The sequence below is a fragment of the Sinohyriopsis cumingii genome, chromosome 1 (genome assembly GCF_028554795.1).
Source record: "Sinohyriopsis cumingii isolate HCF-2022 chromosome 1, ASM2855479v2, whole genome shotgun sequence".
NCBI classification, from domain to species: domain Eukaryota; kingdom Metazoa; phylum Mollusca; class Bivalvia; order Unionida; family Unionidae; genus Sinohyriopsis; species Sinohyriopsis cumingii.
Window position 1 is genome coordinate 90,829,330 of NC_142961.1, and position 16,198 is coordinate 90,845,527.

General features: G+C 35.6%; 1 protein-coding gene across 2 annotated transcripts in view; it reads left to right on the forward strand.

The window, feature by feature from the left end:
* Positions 1-16,198, forward strand: part of LOC149807329 (hsp70/Hsp90 co-chaperone CNS1 homolog) — a 38,376-nt gene that overhangs the window by 17,025 nt on the left and 5,153 nt on the right. For both annotated transcript variants that reach the window (XM_089965418.1, XM_089965426.1), the window contains 7 exons: positions 956-1,117; positions 1,632-1,709; positions 7,448-7,515; positions 8,001-8,057; positions 8,587-8,673; positions 9,300-9,505; positions 11,657-11,747. In XM_089965418.1, coding sequence (XP_089821544.1) covers positions 956-1,117; positions 1,632-1,709; positions 7,448-7,515; positions 8,001-8,057; positions 8,587-8,673; positions 9,300-9,505; positions 11,657-11,747 — 749 coding nt within the window. The remainder of the gene's footprint in view (positions 1-955; positions 1,118-1,631; positions 1,710-7,447; positions 7,516-8,000; positions 8,058-8,586; positions 8,674-9,299; positions 9,506-11,656; positions 11,748-16,198) is intronic.

Sequence of the window (16,198 nt, forward strand, 5' to 3'; positions counted from 1 at the left end):
ATGGTATTAGTAGCAGCTAGCACAGTATTAATGATGTACATTAGCAAATAACACACTGTTAATGAGGTACATTAACAAAATAACACAGTATTAATGAGGTACATTAACAAAATAACAGTATTAATGACATACATTAACAAAATAACAGTGTTAATGAGGTACATTAACAAAATAATGCAGTATCAGTTAGATACATTTACAAAATAATAGTATTAATGAGGTACATTAAGAAAATAACAATATTAATGAGGTACATTAGCAAAATAACTCAGTATTAATGAGGTACATTACAAAAATAAGTGTTAATGAGGTACATTAACAAAATAATGCAGTATCAATTAGATACATTTACAAAAATATTATTAATGAGGTACATTAACAAAATAACAGTACTAATGAGATACAAATAACAATGTAACTAGGTACATTAACAAAATAACAGTATTGATGAGGTACGTTAACAAAATAACAGTGTTAATGAGGTACTCTAACAAAATAATGCAGTATCAATTAGATACATTTACAGAATAACAGTATTAATGAGGTACATTAACAAAATAACTGTTAATGAATTACATTAACAAAATAACAGTATAAATTAGGTACATTAACAAAATAACTATTAATTAGGTACATTAACAAAATAACTATTAATAAGGTACAGTGGCAATGAGGTACATTAACAAAATAACACTGTCAATTAGATACATTAACAAAATGACAGTTTTAATTAAGTACATTAACAAAATAATACAGTATTAATGAGGTACATTAACAAAATAACAGTATCACTGAAGTACATTAGCAATATTACACAGTATTAATTAGGTACATTAACAGACTGAAAAGAGCCCAATTGGAAAACAGAGGGAAATAGGAGGACAATTTTTTGTAAGAATACACACTTTTTTTTTGAAGTTTGATGATGATGGGACCTAATAGATGTTTATTTCAGCTCGGGCTGAGGCATATAAAGAAGATGGCAATTTTGAGTTCAAGAAGAAGAAATACTCTGTAGCTGTAGAGAACTATGCGGAAGGTATCAAAAGCAAGAGCCCAGATAAGGAGCTGAATGCTGTATTATATACCAACAGAGCCGCTGCACAATATCATCTTGGTAAGTGAATGCTTTGAGATCTGATGCTGCCAAGCTAATTTATGCTGAACTTAGCAGAGGTTTTCCTAACTTTAGCTTCATCCAATCTAATAGATAAATGTTACAGAATTAAAGCAAGTTTATTGTTTTACCAGGAAAATTTGTCTGAGAGACAAAATTTTATGTGTGCATCCAAAAAGTGGAGAAGAGCATTTCAAATTAGTGGTTGATCAATTTATCAAACTAGTTTCTGAGAATGCTAATGTGGTCAAACAGATATTAGCAGGAGAAAAAAAATCATTAAAGAAAAATCATTACAGCCTAATGTATGTTAACTTTATGGAGAGAAGTACAAGATATAAACAGTGGCAAATGTGATAAAATTCTCAGTTTCACATTTAGATGTTCTTGCTATGAGCTTGCAAACTGATAGAGAGAGCAAAAAAACTTGTTTTACTGTCTTTTTTCATTGTATGATTTAGTTTTGTTCTCGTCATTATTTTCTTAAAAAGTCAATATTTTTACATTTTTCTAGGAAACTATAAATCCTCATTTCAAGATTGTGTGATTGCCCGAAAGTTTAAGCCAGATCATCTAAAGGCCATCATGAGAGGTATGTTGACTTTAAAAGAAATTGCGATACATCCTAAAGGCCATCATGGGAGGTATGTTGACTTTAAAAGAAATTGCGATACATCCTAAAGGCCATCATGAGAGGTATGTTGATTAAGAGAAATTGCAATGCATCCTTTGATTTATCTATTTTTGTTAGGTGTCATAATGTGTCCATAAAATCATAATTGATTTCGTTTCAAAATCTGGTACAAAATAAATATTTATGGATAGTTTTATCTATGTCATAAAAACACTGATAAGAATTCAAACAGGCACCTCTAGGATATGATGCATATATCCTCACATCATGCCATCGTGATGAGATGCTAGTGCAAGAAACACAATTTTAGCCACAAATGGAACCTTTTCAATGATATTTAACCTTGGAGTCATATGTTTTCTTCAGTAGACATCCCAATTAAGAATTAACATTATCATTTGGTACAAGCATCATCCCTGGCCTGGGATTTCATTTTTGTGTGCGAAGGGGGAATGGATACATTGCTTTGAATCTTTTCCACTTATTCTGCCACATTAAGAAGTGTAAGCCCAGGAATTATCGTATAGAAACATCTAGGGATGGCCAACTTCCAACCAGCCTACGCTGTAGTGCTCAAAAGAGCATGTAAGATGGTTTGTGGTGATACAGGAATGGCATATTGATGTAGAGAGTCACCCTAGTGACTGTATTTCTGTATGAACTCCAGCAAAGTCACTTTGTTAGCTTCACTTTATCAATTTAACAATTAGAAAAAGGGTTGTTTACATTCCACAGCTTGAAGAGCAGGTAAACTGGTTTTCATTCATGCAGAACCTCCATATCCAGTTTGAGAGTGTCTGTAGTACTGCACTTTTCTATAAAGACCATTAAAGTGTCTTTGTTAACTTCACGTATTTGCTCAAACAAGCTACTGTCAGCACAGAAATTTTGGTTTAGAGTGTTACACACTACTGGTGTAAAGTGATTTGCATTGATATAGAATGCCATATCCAGGTAGGGAGCAACAACATTCCTGCATTAATGCCAGCAGTTGTCTGCTTCCATTTCAGTGATGAATGCTGTTAATGAATATTTGAGCCTAACAAACTTCCCAGATAGTTTGTATTGGCCTTATGTGGGGTTATGCCTGCAAAGTCAGTCTTTTGTATAAGTGTTGCAGACATTATGCCTGATTGTTATGAAGTTGCATTGCATCTCAGCTAGGTTTGGGAAACTTATGTTAACAAGCATAGTCTATGCCTGCTTGCCTTGTTGTTCCATTGTATTTAAAACTTAAAATATCTAACACTCCCTCCTCATTTCAAAGATATGAAACAATGTCAACATAAAGGTTTTTGTCTAGGTCATATTTATTGCTAATAACACCAGGTTATGACAACTCTAAATAGAAGAGCTGATACCGGGACCAAGTAATGGTAACATAGTGTAGCAAAGCAGAATCTGACACCATTTTCTTGGGTGAACATGTTAAACACGCCCTAAATACTCTGTACACCCTTGTCTCTCTCTGGAACCACTTGCCTAGTTTTTTACTTTGCAGCATATAACAGATTTGAGGGCCTATTTGTTTTTTTGTGGTAAAGTGAGGTTGATATGTGCAGTGCTTGGCATGGTGCCATCAGACCATGTGATATATGCAGGCAATGTTGAGATCTCATAAAATGGTGTTGCCAGACAGCTTGATGGCCACAAAAGTGTTGACATCAAACCTTTTAGCATTATCTTGCAACATTGGCAGGATGCTTCCTATTTTACCATTTCATCTTTCCTGTGGAAAGCTGGTCCAGGTTGATTAAGAGGGCATTTAGCACTGTAAAGACAACTAACCTGTCTCTGTCATAATTTCATAATTGTCAAGCCTGACCCCCACTTCATCATCTAGTCCCAAGAGGGATCACAGACAATGACCAAGTTACATCTCATAATTGATGTGACACCCTTGAAAACCTTGATTGCCAAATCAGAAAAACCTCACATGCCTGTCATGGATGTTAGATACCCTCCAATTCAGCCCAACCACCAAATGGTTACCATTGAAAGGACTTACCTGCCTGGACATTGTGCCAGACATCCAGTAGTTCATCGATCAAAGGCCAACCATAAGACACCTTGAATGGTTATATTTTACTGCTGGATTGAGATTGCCTCCCCAGTTTTTGTTTTAGCATGATAAATATGAGGTTAGATGGCAGCATTAGCTTTAATGTGAAATGCCATACTGAAGGGGTCTATAAGACTGCAGAATAGAAGGATTTCACAGCTCTTATTGTGCAGGTCAGAAGATAACTAAAGTTTGCTGCTTTTTCTTGATGTCTTTAGCCAACATTAAGTTCAAGCCTTCAACAATAAAATTGGAGTGACGGTCCCATACAATTTTGTAGTTATCTTGTTTGGTGCACCAGAATGGGCTGTGGCAGTTCAGCTGTGGACCCCCTCACAGCAGAGACCATCTTAATGCATGCAGCCTTTGTGCTTCATGTTTATTATCAGATGCACAACAATATTGGTTGAAAAGTGTGTTCAGCAGCCCAGCAACAGTGATGGGTATGTGCTTGAAAACTTCATTGTGATGGCATACAAAAAATGTTGCACTGAGTTTCAGATTTTGCCACACAAAGACTGGCATGGAAGAAGAAGCCACCATGATGGGATTGATATGGTGTATTGCTATTTCCCAGACCCACAAAAAGACTTTCTGGAACATATGGTTAGTTGCCTAATAAGATAAAGCAGTATGAGTGACAGTTTGACCACTCCAAAGGTCACTGCCATGTGGACAGGCTGTATACTTTACAAGTCAGAGGGCTTTACACAGTCCATGTCCATATGGACCATCCTGGATGTATATGCACATATTAGACCTGTCTGCATGGTACAAACACAAGGTTTGACATGCACAAGCCATTGCCCTGAAAATGCATTGCAAGAAAAATCATATAGCCCACACTGATGAGTGCACTGCACAAATTGTTGGTATGGTTGCCTTAGTCCTACCGATACTTTGGATATCTTCATGAGTTGATCCATTTGTGCACAGTAAGGAGCAGTAGCCCATATAAAGCTATAATTAGAGTCCATACATTTTGGTCTGCCATCCAGCTGCATTGTGGAATAAACTGAAGAGACAAAAGATGATGTTCTGATGATATCCAGTTGCCTTTTCCACAGGCTTTCTTGGTGAGGGGTCTCCATTGTTTTTATCCATTCCTTAACACAGCCTTTGTCAGTTGATACCTTTTTGGGTGTCCGTGTGTTGTTGCCAGTGAAAATCACAATCACAGGATGACTAATATGTCCAGTACTATCATATTACTTGCCATGGTAATGCCTTGCTTCTGAGACAGAGTCCGGAGGCATTCACATAAGTTCTTGTACTCATTCATCATGCAGTTGATGGTCTTGCATTTTCTGTTAATCTGCCTCTACAGTCTCATGATAACACTAGCAGCCTCCAGGTATACAGCACACTTGTCTGTCTTTTCAGTTGGTTGTGCCTGGAGTTGTTCATGACTTTCAGCAGCATCTTCACTCTATGCTTTGCCCTATGGAGGCAATATCTTTCTTCAGCTCAGAGATTACCTTTTTTATTGTGTTTTTGGTAATCCTTCTTTGGAAATTCAGCAGTCACATTGATGTTGTAGCAGAGCTGGATTGTTTCTGGAGCTAGAAAACCCTGACACAGAAATAATGAACCATTTTCTCTCCTATCTGACCAAAAACATGCAGCTGTTAGAGACTGTAAATGTTAAGTTTTCATGTATAACTGTCGAAATGCTTGCAGAGTGTCTAAGTTTAGACTTTAGTGACTGCTTCATCCTGGTCAAGACCTGTCAGAACCTTGCTGCCACTGTTGAGTTCTGTATCTGTCTTATTGAGTTGTTTATCTGTAAAGTTAGGTTTTTGTAGGTTAAATGCTCTGGTGGGTGCACCCTTCATCCCATCTTCAGAGCAGCCAACTTCTATCTGGATATACTTTCTTACTTTTTCAATTGTTTTACTGTATTAAGGAGATGACCATTCAGTATGCAATAATGGCCTTACAAAATGGATACAAAATTTATCTCTGCCACCACTAATGAGGATCCAACAGGGTGAAAGGCACCCACTAGTTGATTCTCATTACAAATAATCCAAGTATGATTGGCCTGTACCACCAACATCTGGTTAATATCAGTGACATATGACATGGGCTGATCTTAGTCACAATATAAATCTAGTCCTTTAAGCATTGCCAAAGATTTTTGTCAGTATCATGAAAATTGAACCCACAACATTAACTTATTTCCCATAATTATATGCTTATTAATTTGACATGGTTCATACAGTATTTGAAAGGGCTGTTCAGTCCATAATGCACATCTACATTAGCTGCATTCTTTGGTGTGCATGTGTCAATATTACTATAAATGCGCTGAATTGGACTTAAAAATCCCACTTCAATTTAAAGCCATAGGTGTGTACTATATAGCTAAAGGATATGTAATAAATACATTTCAGGGGAAATAACTTGTTTGATATAATGTGTGAAGATATCTTGGCCTGTTGGTCATCAAACACTTTCTTTCAGCTGACTACAAACAAAAAAATATCTTTTTTTATACATGTTTGCACTTTTTTAATCTCAGAAAAGACATGTATTATTGACAATTCCTCTAATATGTGTCTTAAACCAGAGAGCAGTTACTATTTTGTGTGTCTGTGTGTGATATAAATTTTTAACGTAGCTTTAAAATTTCAGTCATATCTCTGTGATATCTGCAGTGTTGCAGTTTATAGTGATGTCTAGCACTGGGGTATCATGATGCAGACATGTAGCATCATGTCCCACCTAGTTACATTATCCTGACATCAAGCTGACCAGTTGCTTCATTTAAGGGCAGTCAGCTTGATCCATGCCTTTTCAGTAATAAGAAAAATGAGCAGTTCTTCACTTGCACATAAATATTTAGGTCAGAAGACATTGGTTTCTGATTGTAAATTGGATTTCTTTGCACCTCTCTGGTCGTGTGCTTGAATCTTGGTTCCAGCATATGCACACCTAACTGAATGTAAATGTAGACCCTGATCATTCATTGCATAATGCACCAGCTGATCAGGTCTGTGATCACTTGAAAGTATCAGTAAAGACCTAGGCCTCAATCTACAGTCACATTATATGATCATGGCAGATTTGGTACTATGCAATTTTCAGTTGAAAAAGCATTATACTTGAGCAAAATGTAGTGGCTGCCCATAAAAAGTTGCTTCCTTTCTCCATTTCTGTTTTTTTCCTCCGCATAAAGGTTCTCCTTACACCAGTACCTGTCCCAGATCCTCTAAACATCACAAATTCTCTTCTTGAAGTAAGATTTTGAAATATTACTTGATTTACAACAGATATTTTTGGGGGTGAAGATTAAGTAGGAATCATGGGTTTAAAGTCTATAAAAATTCCCTAAATTCACCGTTAGTCATTATTTAATATATTTGAGAAAAGTTTGAGTACTTCATCCTTATCCTCAGATCATTTTGTAAGAAGAAAGCAATTCCCATGCATACATATAATTTAAAACAAAAGATTTACTTTATTCCTATCTGATATCTCAATAATCTTTGATTAAAATCTGAAAATTTTCAAAAGTATTAATGGCTCATACAGCCTTGAAAACTTGCATTTAGGGTTGCCTTAGAAACTTGAAGTTGATGTGTTGCCTTGACAACCCTTAGATTTTTTTTCCTGTTTACATTTCATGCAGGTGCCCAGTGTTGTTGTGAGATGAGGAAATATGAAGAATGTATATATTGGTGTGATGCTGCTCTAATGGTATCCTTTTTATTCAAGTAGCATTTTGATTATCTTTGATGAATGAAACTTTTCAGCTTAGTTTGTACCTTGAAGTTAACCTGTAGATTAGTTAAACTTTTCAGCTTAGTTTGTGCCTTGAAGTTAACCTGTAAATCAGTTAAACTTTTGAGCTTAGTTTGTGCCTTGAAGTTAACCTGTAGATCAGTTAAACTTTTCAGCTTAGTTTGTGCCTTGAAGTTAACCTGTAGATCAGTTAAACTTTTCAGCTTAGTTTGTGCCTTGAAATTAACCTGTAGATTAGTTAAACATTTCAGCTTAGTTGGCACCCTGAAGTTAACCTGTAGATTAGTTAAACTTTTCAGCTTAGTTAGTGCCCAGAAGTTAACCTGCAGATGAATGAAAGTTAAGATGTCACTGGGAAAATATCTTCATCATGCTTCTTTGCATGTCATAAAAATGCAGTTGAATGCTTCTACACTGTCTTTCTTTAACTGTGATTCAAGATTGATCCACAGAATAAGGTGATACTGGAATTAAGACATAGCGCGGACAAGATGAAGGTAATTTGAAACATACTTGTTAAGATCTGTAACTATTATAAATTTGTCTCAGGAATAAAATATGACCAGGTATTAAGAGGAAATCTTAACCATTCTGATTTTGGATATACATGTATATATAGACTCATAAAGACATGCACTTATACAAACATGCATTCAGACTTGTTCAGACATCCATGCGAACTACTAAAATCATGTATGTATACTTACATGCATAGAAACTAATGAAGACGTGTGTATACAAACATGCATAGAAACTTTTATGGACTTGAACACATACTTTTTGTACTGACATGCATACATGCAAACGTACTATGTGCACATATACAAATATGCACACAAACTTGTACAGACATGGGCACAGATACAAAAATGATACAAACTTGTACAGACATATGCACAGATACAGATATGCATGCAGACTTTACAGGCATATGCACAGATACAAAAATCAACACAAACTTGTACAGACAAGGACACATGCAAACTTTTACAGATATGCACATTTCTTTGACCGTTTTGTTTTCAGAGAGATATAGATCGTGACAGAAGAAAAGCCCAGGCACAAGAGAGAAAGGACCGAGAAGAAGATCTTAAATTGCTCAGGGTCATTCAGGTGAGAAATCCACTTAGATGCTGCAGCTGCCACTGACAGTGATGGTTATGATAATAGTTACTGCTTGACATTATTTCTCTGTAGAAATGGTTGCTGTTAACTTATGTTTTAGGGTTTATTCAACAGAATACATGGACCAGAAGTGCATTTGGGATGGTCTTTCATCTTTCATCTGTTTGTCTGTTAGCACAAGTTTGTTATTGCTACTCCTTCTAACTACTAGGAGGATTTCTATGGAACTTTACAACCATTTTAGGTGCTGATAAAGCTGAAGACTTTTAAAAATATGTATTCAGTTTTTAATAACACCAACACTTAAATTCATACTGAAAAAGTAAATGCTGATGTGGTAATTGAAAGATTTCATTATTTGCTTGTCTGTTTATTTGTTTATTACATGTTCTCCAGAAATCTAGTACATACACATTATTCTCTACAGAGACTAAATCCATGTCATTATATAAACACAATCTCAAAATTAGTATTGTGGCTTGAATATAACTCTTCAGTTTTAGGAAATATTTAAAATTAAGAATGACAATGGGATCAGTTTTATTGTCTCAAGGAGAGATAAAAGTGCAATATCCCAATATTGGTACAGTTAGTATAGTACTCTACCTCCACAGAGCCGTGGGATCCAGCTGGCTGGAATGAAGAGTGACAATCAAGGGAGGCAACTAGATCCAACTCTTCTGACTAGTCTGGAGGTGCATAATCCCAGTAAAGCCAGGGTGCATCTGGATGCTGACAATGTACTTCATTGGCCTGTTTTATTCCTTTACCCACAGTACACTGAAACAGACTATATTGAAGCTTTTTGTGAAAAGCACAGGTATCAAGGACATTTGCACGTGGAATATCATTTTACTGTATAGTCAACTGTGATGTGCTGTCACATAATGTGCCAGTTAATCAGGGTCTGTGTTTGTGTTCTATTGATTACTCCAAAGAAACTGCATAGAACTAGCTCTTCTGGTGCATTATGCGATGGGAGATCTGATTCTTGTATTTCACAGTTGGATCCAACTTGTATGCAAGTATATACAGTAGATGGCAGTACCCAGTTATCCATTTTTGGAACTTTATTTACAATTTATATTCCAATTTCTTCATTAAGAGAATTTGAAAACTGCAATATATATATTTGGATATAAAGATGTCTTTTCTTAGATCAGAAAAAAATAATATCTGAGGTTGTTTTAAATAGAATATTCATTATATCAGACCTTTAATTACTAAGATAAAGAAAATCTTGTTGATTTTCAAATTTTATCAAAGAATCTGTATATTTTAAGAGTTCTTGTTTTGAATATTACTTCTTTGTTCTGGCTCATATATAAGGTATAAGCCTTAGTAAGTTCAAAATAATGAATAATATAAAATAATTCAGAGAATTTTTCACAATACAGCCAGTATTTACATTCGATAAAATATACCCAGATCTAAAGTAAGAATTTTTGGTATTTATATTATTTTCCAAAAAGCAATTTATGGAGAAATGGATAAATTGAGATAAAATTTGATTAATCATTTGACACATGACATGGGGAGATAATAGATGTAGTTGTATCCCTTTGCTCTAGCAATTTGCTAATTAGTTGTATGGTTTTTCTTCCACATTTTCACATATTTATGTAGTGGTTTACAGTAACATATGGAGAAAGTTCAAATTCCATTTTAAAAAATACAACTTGAAACTTCTTGGAAGTCACTGAAAGTGTGTTGAGAAAGCCATCTTAGAAATCTTGTTACTGGAACTCCATCAGAATTGATGGTAATAACAAAAGATTTTTCACAAAAAACATCTTATGATATCTAGTTGATTCTAAATGAAAGTGGTACCTTGCATGCATGCAATTTGGCTGCCACAATGAACATATTGAACAGCTTGATGGTCATATTGGCATGGGGTTTACACAAAAATGTCTTCAGATGGTCTCTAGTTGTTTCTAAATGAATATGGTGCCAATCTTACATCTAGTATGGCTGCCAGAATGAACATACTGAAAATCTTGTAACTAATTCATCTGAATGGATTGTTATATCAAGTTCAGGTTTTCACCAAGTCCTCTGATGGCATCTAATTTGTCCTGAATGAAACTGGGGCCAATCTTGCAACTAATACAGTTGCCACAGCAGATTAATTTGAAAATCTTATTGCTCAAGAGTACCAGAGATGTTTGTATTGCCAGCAGTTAAAAAAAAGGAAATGGTCTTTCTGAAAATTCATTTCAAATGGTGTTGTCCCAGTTTGAGGGACCCTTGTTTTCATTATTTTTCTTACACCTGCTGTAATGCAGAACATATAATGCTAAGATTGACTTATGTAAGTACATCTCTTTCTGGTTTCTGCAAAATAACTTCAGTTCTCATTCAAGGGTCACAAGATCAAAGGTTAAGATTGAACATTAGTTTCAGACCAAGTACTGTGAAGGGCTTGCGCATGAAGTAAGAAAGCAACTAATTAATCTTGGGATCAGATTGTTAAAGTATAATTTGTCTGTGACTTAAAGAAGACAAACATTATCCACACAATAACTTTAGTTCCAGACTTCATTCTTTAATCAAACCTTTTGGATTTGTTGTAATTGGGATAGATAGCTCAGCTGGTACAGCATCCAAGGGTTGCATTGGTACCTGCCCATGTCAGCTTGAGTTGGCTGTATCAGTGTGTCCCTGTGAAAGACATATAGCTCCAATTTCCTCCACATGATATAGTAAGTAATGTGTTAAAAGTGCCATTACAACCAACAAAACAAAACTGATAAGGAAGAATCCTATTAATTTGGGTTCAAAAGTCAAGGTTCTTCTGACTGGAAGAAGTAAAATCTTTATGCACAATAACTTTGGTTCTCCATTGTCAGACGTGCCTTGCATACAGAATTATTAACCATAGGTGGGTGGGGGTTTAATGTATCATTAAGTTTCCCTTACAAAAATATTATTATTCTTTGATGTTTTTGTGGGGTTTTTTTCTCCCTAGGTTTATCGATCATCTACAGGATATGTTTGGTCCAGATATCCCACCCCCACCCTGGGATAAAGAAGGCACCTATAATCCAGATCGACTACAGGTTGGTAATAATAGTAGTGTACTGTAAGCTTTAGGTCTGCTTCAGTTTTAATAAAATGATTTTTAAACCACAATTTTTTTCTGCTGTTATTAGCTCACCTGATCATAAAGCAAAGTGAGATTGTGGTATGGCCTTGCCTCCATTATATGCCATTCATTTTGCATCCAGCCATCAACAATTGTATGTTACCATTTTGAGTGAGTTTATGGTATGGCCTTGCCTCCATCTTGTGCCATTCATCTTTCATCCAGCCATCAACAATTGTATGTTACCCTATTGAGTGAGTTTGTGGTGTGGCCTTGCCTCCATCATGTGCCATTCATCTTGCATCCAGCCATCAACAATTGTATGTTACCATTTTGAGTGAGTTTGTGGTATGGCCATGCCTCCATCATGTGCCATTCATCTTGCATCCAGCCATCAACAATTGTATGTTACCCTATTGAGTGAGTTTGTGGTATGGCCTTGCCTCCATCATGTGCCATTCATCTTGCATCCAGCCATCAACAATTTTATGTTACCCTATTGAGTGAGTTTGTGGTATGGCTTTGCCTCCATCATGTGACATTCATCTTGCATCCAGTCATCAACAATTGTATGTCACCATTCTGAGTGAGTTTGTGGTATGGCCTTGTCTCCATCTTGTGCCATTCATCTTGCATCCAGCTGTCAACAATTGTATGTCACCATTCTGAGTGAGTTTGTGGTATGGCCTTGCCGCCATCATGTGCCATTCATCTTGCATCCAGCCATCAACAATTGTATGTTACCATTTTGAGTGAGTTTGTGGTATGGCCTTGCCTCCATCATATGCCCTTCATCTTGCATCCAGCCATCAACATGTGTTTGTTACTATTCTGGAGTCCATATTTCAGATCTGATTTCATTCAGACTCAAAACATGGTTTTATATATTCATCAAAATCAAGAATCATGTGTATTAATGGGATGATCTTGCACCTGTTTGGCTAACCTTTTTACCACTCTGGACTGCTCCTATGGCCTAGTGGTTAGAGCATCTGCCTTGGAAGCGGGAGGTTGTGGGTTCAAACCACTGGCCAAGTCATGCCAAAGACTTACAATAATGGTACTAACAGCTGCCTCGCTTGGCGCTCAGCATTTAGAGGTTAGTGTTAGGACTGGTTGGCGTGGTGTCAGGATAATGTGACTGGGTGGGACATCATGCTACATGTCTGCGGCATGATGCCCCAGTGCTAGACATCACTATAAACTGCCACACTGCAGACATTGTAGCGATATGACTGAAAAATTGTTACAGCTACATAAAAAATCCTAATCACACACACACACACACACTTTACCACTCAGGAGTCTGTATTTCTGATCAGATTTTGATCACACCTGAAATGTAAGATTATATTATCAAGATCTCAGTAATAAGTGAGAGACATACCTATTAATGAGGTAATATTGTAGCTACTTTGCTGATCTACTACCACCTTGAAGGTCAGATTTCTTATCTGATTTTGATCAAACTTGACATAATATGTTAATATTGTCAAGATCTCAGATCTGTTGAGTTATGAATGAGATCCATGCATACTAATCAGTTGATCTTGTTTCTGATTGACTCAGCTTGTTACTGAATTCTGATTTAATTTTGACCTGAATGTGAATATCGATTTGTACCATCAAGTTTTGGGCAGTTTCGAAAGTAAGTCAGGATCAGAACATAATAATCAGGTGGTCGTTTATCTAATTTGATTAGCTTGTTACTACTTTTGAAGCTAAATTTTTTATCTTTTGGGTTTATTATCATCAAGACATTGGATGACTTTTTTAATGAGCAAGAGCCGCATATTAATTACGTATTTATCTTTAGAAGGAATATTGTATCAAGATATGACAAAATATGTTTGGTTCAGTGCTCTGCAGCACAGCAACACAAGTAGGTTATTTAGTAAAGAGGTAACTAGTGTAAAGTGTCTTGCCCAAGTACACACCACAGTAGCTGACCCAGGCTGGTCTGATGGTAGGATTCAAACCTGCACACTTTTGGACTTTGTTCTAGCACACTAAAACGATTGAGCCACTGTAAGATAAAATAGGTAAACTAACATTATATGTCTGGGAGATTGTTTAAGCCTCCTTAGTGAAATTGTCATCTACTAAGTTTATGTAAGCTAGGTGAATAATATGAGGCTCACATGGGCCTCTTGTCTGTGGTTGCTTTTTTACAGATGGTTTCTTGAAGCCACTGTGAATTGATAAAATGATTTGTTGTTAATATCTGCTAAAGACAGGAAAAAATACTTCCTATGTACATGTATAATAAATTACTTAATTCTAGATAAGATGGTAATGAATTGGATAATTGACTCTTTGGGTTGGAAATTTATTAATATTTCAGTAATGTATTTTGTGAGCACCATGGATTCCAGCTTTGCCAGATGTTTAAAATAACATTAGTTCAGTAAAGAAGATTTACTTGGGTTGTACTTGAAGTCTAAACTAGTTTAAACTTTGAGAATAAAGGAATTTATCTCCATGAGAGTGACAGCAGTCAGATTGCATAGTATCTCTGGGCTACTAATAATGTCTTTGGTCTTTCTGTTAGATTGTTTGTCTGGTAGCTCATTGGATAGTATTTCTGCTTAGCTTAATTTCTCTTCTGAATACTTTTCATGATCACATTAACACTGGGGAATATAATCCTCCTACCTGCTGAATAAAGTCCTACTACATGACAAAAATTAATCTTTTACATATGTATCATCTAGACAAATGGCAGTAACTCTTGCACATTACCTGTCCTTGCCACCACTAGGTGTTTCCAGTTTTTAGGTTTAATTTCCTGTAAAACAACATTGTAAGAGACATCTGTCAATCAAAACTGATTTTTTATTTTTTACAATCCTTTAATTAAGTTGAAATTTGACACAGCAATTGTCAATATAATTATGTACATAATTTTATAAATTTTCATGCCTCATGCAGCAAAAGGACCTCATGCATAAATGATAAAAATAAATTATTTACTTACCAGTTTGCTTTGCCATGAATAATCCATAAAATTCATTATAAACTCACACTGAATAATTAACTCCACTAACACATGAAATAATTAATTCTATTTTATGTACACAGAAATTCCACTTGTCATCTCTTTGCAAACCTAACCTCATGAAAACTGCAAATAGTTGGAAATATTTTCATTGCTCTTTACTTACTTTTCTTCCTTAGAATTCTCAACTGATAATTGAAAAACTAACAAACCACTTTAACAAACTCTTTAGTTATGTATGCTCATGCTAACAAAATTAATTTTCCCAAACATTTATTTACCGATTCTTCAAAAGGTCTACATGATATGGTTTAAAACAATCCACACATAAATAAATATTACACTGAACACACATTCATAGCTTTCCAGTGTCACTTTCTCTCATTAGTACGAATCCATTGGTGACTGCAATATCAAACAGAAATAAAAAAGGTACAACCACCGTTTTTTGGCTGCTCTGTATGTACTGTACTGTGCCCTCAGCTGGTCTGCAGTGTCCACTCCATTCATGTTATTGTTGTAGTCTGGCACAATAGTTTGTGCTCTGATTTTCCTGACTTCTCCATTTCTGGACTTGCGTTGTACTGCCATCTCTATATGACTGCTGGATCTTATGCTGTTAATAGGGCATAGGTCTGAACAGATTTAATTCCCCTCATTGTACTGTCTTGAATTCCCCTTGAACCCTCATGTCTCTCTTATTCAGATGCTGTATAGGATACCTTCTTGTTTGATCCTTTTGATACACATACATACCTTTCTGTAGAAGCCTCTCAAAAATTCTGGACTCATGAAATAATTGTCTACATTTACTATGTGGTTTCTTCCCCAAATCTTTTGTGTTAGGTCCCTGACAACACATGTTGCTAATTCCACTTCTATGATGCCTGCATCCTTACCTGTATACACCTGAAATTCATTGGTGTAGCATTCACTGGGTCAGCCCTCTTCTGGCCTTGATTCCATACTTTGTTGGCTTGGCTGGTAGATACTGGTGAAAAGCAACCTTGCCTCAAAATGTTTTCATGGTCCTCAGTAAATCTGTCAGCTTCTTAGCATTTTCTTTGTGTCATTAGTGCAAACACATGAACGTACATTCATTGCGAAAAATAGTTTTCCTGCTGTTTATTTTGAAGATAAATAATATTGTGATTGAGGTATTATGAAGACAATTGGCATATCATCCTTATAATTTCTGTTTTGTTTGGGTACCATTTTGCTCCATTATTTTATTCAAATAAAAGTATTCTCTGCATTGTTTTCAAGGAATGCAAGTTTTACGTGGATTAAAACTATTGATGTAGGCTTATTAGTAACATTTTATTTAAAAAAGGTATGAACCAAAATATTATACCTTTCAAATGCACTCAGCTGCTGATTTCTTATGTTAATGCTTATGCTGTTTGCATAGAATTCCCAAGTGTCCA